The sequence below is a fragment of the Notolabrus celidotus genome, chromosome 3 (genome assembly GCF_009762535.1).
Source record: "Notolabrus celidotus isolate fNotCel1 chromosome 3, fNotCel1.pri, whole genome shotgun sequence".
Lineage (NCBI taxonomy): Eukaryota > Metazoa > Chordata > Actinopteri > Labriformes > Labridae > Notolabrus > Notolabrus celidotus.
The window spans coordinates 24836204-24842203 of NC_048274.1; the positions used below are offsets into that span (position 1 = coordinate 24836204).

A 6000-nucleotide genomic window follows, 5' to 3' on the forward strand; every position below is an offset into this window, starting at 1 on the left:
GACCCAGTGTCCCAGACCGCCCACCTCTACCTGCTGCCGTGTGCCCACCCCAGGCTCAGAGTGTAACTAGTGGGAGGCAGGGTGATAAATCAGACCTCCCAGGACGTTGTCTTAGCGCTCTTATCCTTTAGCCCCAGGTAGTAATGCTAGTGTAAACCACAGTCAACATATGACTCTGGACAAAGGCCTATGGCACCACTGCTGACCTGTGGGTTAATAGAAATGTTGTCAAGCTTTAATATCCAGTCAGCCAAAAAGGAACAGAGGAGAGGAGAGGAGAGGAGAGGAGAGGAGAGGAGAGGAGAGGAGAGGAGAGGAGAGGAGAGGAGAGCAGAGGAGAGCAGAGGAGAGGAGAGGCAGGAGAAGGGGAGAGAAGAGGAGATGAAAGACGAGAGGAGAGGGCAGGAGAGACAAGAGGAGATAGGAGAAGCGAAGAGAGGAGAGGAAAGGAGAGACAAGAGGAAAGGAGAGAGGAGCAGAGGAGAGGAGAGATGAGATTAAAGGAGAGAAGAGGAGAGGAAATAAGAGAAGAAGAGAAACGAGGAGATAGGAGAAGCAAAGAGAGAAGGGGAGAGGAGAGGAGAGGATTGGAGACAAGTCAGGACGAGACCAGTTTGGACGAGAGGAGGCTGAGTGAGCACCAAAACAAGGATGTTTGGGTAGTTTACTGTGGCAGTGAATTTTGGCGAGGTATGATCCTAATATTAAAGCAACACAATCACACATGGACCAAGTTAAAGCAAGAAAGAAAAATGAAAGCAAAATGAAATAATTAAAACACTGTGTGCACACAAATTTCAGCAGAAGGGACGAGATTGGAAAGACTGGCAGAGATGAGTCGAGACAGACAAAAAAGAAGGCGGGACAGCAGACAAAGAGGGGGAGCAGGCAGATACCTCCACTCGCGCCTCGTAGTTCACATCTAAATTTTCAGCTTCGAATAGTGGTGAACAATAGAGAATCTGATATACAATACTGCCAATAAAGACACTTGCCAACATTCATCAGCGTTCGAACCCTGCCAACCCATTATCTCCTATCTGTTCATTCAGAGAATAGATCTGCTAATCGCCTGGCACCCTACACCACAATCAAGCTTCCTTAGCAGCCAAATAACCGAACGCTTCTGTCCAAATATTGACCTAATTCTTATGTCTCCTTTCATGCAGATCTATCTATCTACCCATCTTTCTATCTATCTTTCCATCCACCTTTATTTGGACAGTTGGGAAAGCAGTTTGAGCACCTTTAATTAAATTCCAAGGACTTTAATTACACATAATACAGAGGGAAAGGTCATCGTCACAATTGCTGACAATGCTTATCCCTTTCATGTGCAGACCACGCTATGTGTAAAGAAAAAGACGCGTGTGTGTGTGTGTGTGTGTGTGTGTGTGTGTGTGTGTGTGTGTGTGTGTGTGTGTGTGTGTGTGTGTGTGTGTGTGTGTGTGTGTGTGTGTGTACCTGTGGGTACAGTGAGCAGAATAAATAAGGCAAAGTGGTACAGAGTGGGAGGAGGGTCGTATGCGCCTGGTTGTGGGAGGTAGAAGATTATCATCAACCCTAACCTAATGCTTCAGTCTCTTCCTATCACCATCTCTCCCCCCCCCCCCCCCCCACTCCCACCCCCCCTCCCCCACTGCCTAAGAGCCAATGATAAATTATGGATGCTTATTAGAAAAGGGCAATATTCAGCATCCAAAATAAACGCAGCAGCAAGACGCATAAAAGAGACACAAACAAAAAGTGCTGATGAAGGGGAGAGGGAGAGTTAAAGTCACTGGGGAGCTGGTGGCCGTGTGCAGGCCAGTGAAACCTGAAAAGATCTCTTTCTAGGTCACCAGCCCTCCACCCGTGTGCCATGGAAGCTAATGCACCGCAGCGAGACGCTGCTCAAATGTTGGGTGCTCGTCTACACACAGAATGCTTCTTCTTTTTTTTTTCAAACCTAGCAATGTGTTCACAGATTTCCATTCTTCCCTGGGCAACATCTTCAAAGTGATGTAAAATGTGTGCGCATTGTAGGCATATGAAACTTTTTCAACTGCGCAGCTCGTGTAGTGCTTTGTTCTATGGCCAGTGGCCAGGCCTCACTTAACACCCACTGCTGCGAGGAGCCTCCCTAAAATCTGAAACGAAAACACTGTTGAGCAAAATCATTGATTTGAGTTCATTAAATTTCCTGTTAACAAGTACATAATGAAGCATCATATTGCAGACTAATGCAGTTTGGATTCCATCTACAGCAGCGGCTAATGGTTTCGTGTGACTTTGTCGAGCAATCAATAATTTGGTGTCCCTGCGAACTCTGTTGCTTCACAGAGTGGGATGTGATGCGGCACCACCACTGATGGAGAGTTCTTCTGGTACACTTTGTCAGTACTGATGTCCTGACTGTTGCTTTCTGATGAGGAGTCACATCCTGAGAGATTCTCTGGAATATTTCTGAATCTTAACTAATCCTCAAGTATGTTGTTGAGAGTTGGAGCTTTTTTTTTTAACAACATACCATGCCTGGGATTATAGTTGATCCAGATTATAGACACTTTGTATGTATGCAGGGATGTTTTTGACAAAGATTATACAAACAAATCTAAAGACAGGAGGAAATAAGAGGAGAGGAGAGGACTTAAAGGAGAAAAAACACTATCAAATAATTGTCAACAAATCGAAAAATGAAAAAAAAAGTGTCGCCTCCTTTCTCCTTTGAAAAAAAGCATTGCATTTCTTGCACTTACCTGTCCAATTTCTATTTGATGGACAGGTGTTACAAGCTTTCTGACAGCCTATCAGAATTCACAAAAGTACAATCAATACTACACGGCTGCAAGAGAAACAGTGACTGATCCACATGTCCCTGCTGAGCCAGCAAACTGTTGCAGTGGCAAGAAAAGTGTGTCTGCTGTACAAACACGTCCCACTCAAACACAAACGCGAGCACAAACATACACACTCACAAAGTCTTGCAGGTTTGCAGTCTCTCTCTCTCACACACACACACACACACACACACACACACACACACACACACACACACACACACACACACCTCCTTTCCGTGCATGCGTTCAGTGCATGCAATTCACACTCATGAGCACAAACACCTGCACGCACGCACTCACAGGCGTTAGCTGACAAAAACGCACAAATCCAAACATACCCCAGAGAAGGCTACAGTAAATGAACCTCACAGCCATCCAAAGCGCTGACATCAATCAGGCACGCTTACACTGTTCGGCTCCCGACGGACGGTGAGTCGCATCTGTCTGCTAGAGCAAGTGCTAAACAATTCCAAAGAGAAGCAAGCCATTTTCTGCATTTCTGCATATACAGTGAGCTAGTGAGCGGGCCAAACTCGTTGGCTTCCCTCCAAATTGTCCCTACTCATGCTGTTTACTGCAATTGTGGAAATTGTGAAACAATTTGTTCTTATTGAATGACTATTTTGCCGCTTATTTACCTACATGAAACAGTTGTTATGCAGGTATGCACAGCGAGCAACACCCCCTCAAAAGCCATCTGGGAATCTGGGGGAAGTGCAAAAAGCTGGCCAGTGTGATTTCCACAAAGCTTTGGGACTTAAGTTCCCTCAGCAGCGACTGAAAGGCAGCTGTTGCACATAAGAAAAATAACCTATAACACTGTGGGGAAAAAACAGCCAAATATCACTGCAGTCCCCGCTGCTGGCGCTGCATACGTACCTCCCTCGCTCGCTCCACCCACTGTATATTTGTGACAAAGCCCATGAGGCGTGGATGCACAAATTCTTAATGACAATCAGCGCATCACCCCGCAGAGAACCAAAAACTGTTTCATACTGTTATTATGAAAAAAAAAATTAGGACATGAATGCACAAGGGCAAACTGTAAATGTGAGCTTTCTGCAGGACTGCGTAACTAGATCAGAGGGGTCACTCCATGAGGACAGAAGTGATTGAAAAAGAAGACACACACTCCTCCAAAAATGGATTCTTGGCATTGAAAGCAACACAGAATCTAAAACCAGGCAAGTTTTGAACACTTAAAGTCCTCAATACATGATGTATTTTTTTGGGAAAGGCCAACAATGGGAGTAAATCCTTTTTTTTATCAAACAAGATAAAGCTACACCTGCAGGTAATAACCGATCTGAGATAAGAATGTTTATGTTTCTAAAACTGAGGCGCCTTCTTTTTCATTGTCAGCCAGACAAATCGACATTTTAAATAAAAACAGATGAAAAAAAGAAACAACTGAGTTCTGGAGATCTTATCCAGCGCTGTGACAACACCCTGACACTGCTCTGTTCACAGCTGGAGGTCACAGAAACATACTAGATGTTAAAAAAAAAAGACAGCAAAGAAGTTTTGATATTGTTTATCAAATGCTTAGAACGGTAATCAAAACAAAAACATGTTATAGGTGAAGAAAAAATATGGCGATTTCCATGTGAGGTGGTTGTAATTTACACTAATGCTGTCACAACATCTGCAGTTTTGGACAACACGGTTCTACATGCTTCAGAAATGACAGATTGTCGACATGTCACAGTGTGACGGCTGTCTGCGGGATTGCATATGACAACAGCACTCTATGCTACTATGACTAAACAGACCTTGTTTTCAATGGCTGTCACATGCCTTCAAACATCAAAATAAAAGTATCAGAGCTGACAGATCAGTTTGTGTGTTTGCCTTGCCCGGAGGGACAGCAGGAGGAGGATGCATATCTGGCCAACATGCGCCTGTCGCTGAAGAAACCGAGCCTTTATAGTGCAGTGAGACCGGTCTTAAGAGGGGACAGATCTGCGCTTTATCCTCAAAAGCACAGTGTGACTGTGCAGCTTAACCTGACATAAGACCAGCCTCTTCTCTGATAGCTCAGCCAGGTTTATATGTGTGTGAGTATGTTCAAGTTAAATACTGGTCGAACTGTAACCTCCCTTCAGCAATAACCATAAAAGTGGAAGAATAAATTTGAGTTTGATTATACTTTGTGTAATGGAGAACTAATCTAAGAGACTAATGAATGCTGGCCATGAAGATTTATATCAGCCTAAAATATCAGATTGGATTTACAGTAGGTGGGTTTCCCTCCACCACACTGCTGGATGTTTTCCCAGCCGCCTCCTGCGACTTCTAAGAAGTAATATCTCCCTTTCAAGTTAATTTGCTGTCGATCTCCCCGAAGCTGTTCTCCAGTAGTTTAAACGCCAGTTATTACACTGCCTCCCATTTGCTCATCGTGCTGAGAGGCGGACAATATGTGGCACGGAGAAGCCCTTAATTAAGGTTATGGGCTAATAATTGAACAAATTAACATTGCTCCTGCTGCAACTGAGCTCAGCGAAGCTGCACTAATAATGCACGCGTTGATGTAATAATGGGAATGCATTTGTAAATAGCAGATTTTTACCGTAAACTCCTTGGCCCCAGGTGAGAGGACAGACACTAGAAAATAACAAAATCCAGAAAGGCTCCATGTTCAGCTCAGTTCCGTCATAACCTAAGGAAAAAACACACACACACACAAACAGGAGCATGAAAAAAGAGAAGGGCACAGCTTGTGCATCTATGTGAAAAATAAGAGGCGACAGTGGAGTGATTGTTATCAAAAAGGAACAAGAGGTCTTTGCGATTGTTTTTCTCGTGTTCAGATATGTCCCCTTTCACCTCTTAAGCCTTGGAAATAATATTACAGAACAATTTGGCCCACGCTGTCACAGCCTACATCATTTCACTCAACTTTAAGGACGCCTAATTCAATCACGATTGGCAGATTATAAAAAGTTTACAAGCCCAGCTGTGTGTGTGAGAGTAGGGGAAAATTGGAGATTGACAGGATTTTCTGCTGTTTAGCGTGACTAAACATTCTCCATCAGCTCTCTCTTCACCGAGGAGAGGGATGATGGAGGAGGTGATGAGGGTGGGTGATGGGCTGGTGGGGAGGGGTGTTATGAAGGTATAGTCAAGACAGGAGAAAACTGAGGATTACACAGCAGTATTCATGGAGGATTACCTA

General features: G+C 44.2%; 1 protein-coding gene across 2 annotated transcripts in view; it reads right to left on the bottom strand.

The window, feature by feature from the left end:
- The window catches only part of LOC117809300 (MAM domain-containing glycosylphosphatidylinositol anchor protein 1), a 241093-nt gene that overhangs the window by 221646 nt on the left and 13447 nt on the right, over positions 1-6000 (bottom strand). For both annotated transcript variants that reach the window (XM_034678869.1, XM_034678880.1), the window contains one exon: positions 5395-5484. In XM_034678869.1, the coding sequence (XP_034534760.1) occupies positions 5395-5461 (67 nt within the window). In that variant the 5' untranslated portion in view covers positions 5462-5484. The remainder of the gene's footprint in view (positions 1-5394; positions 5485-6000) is intronic.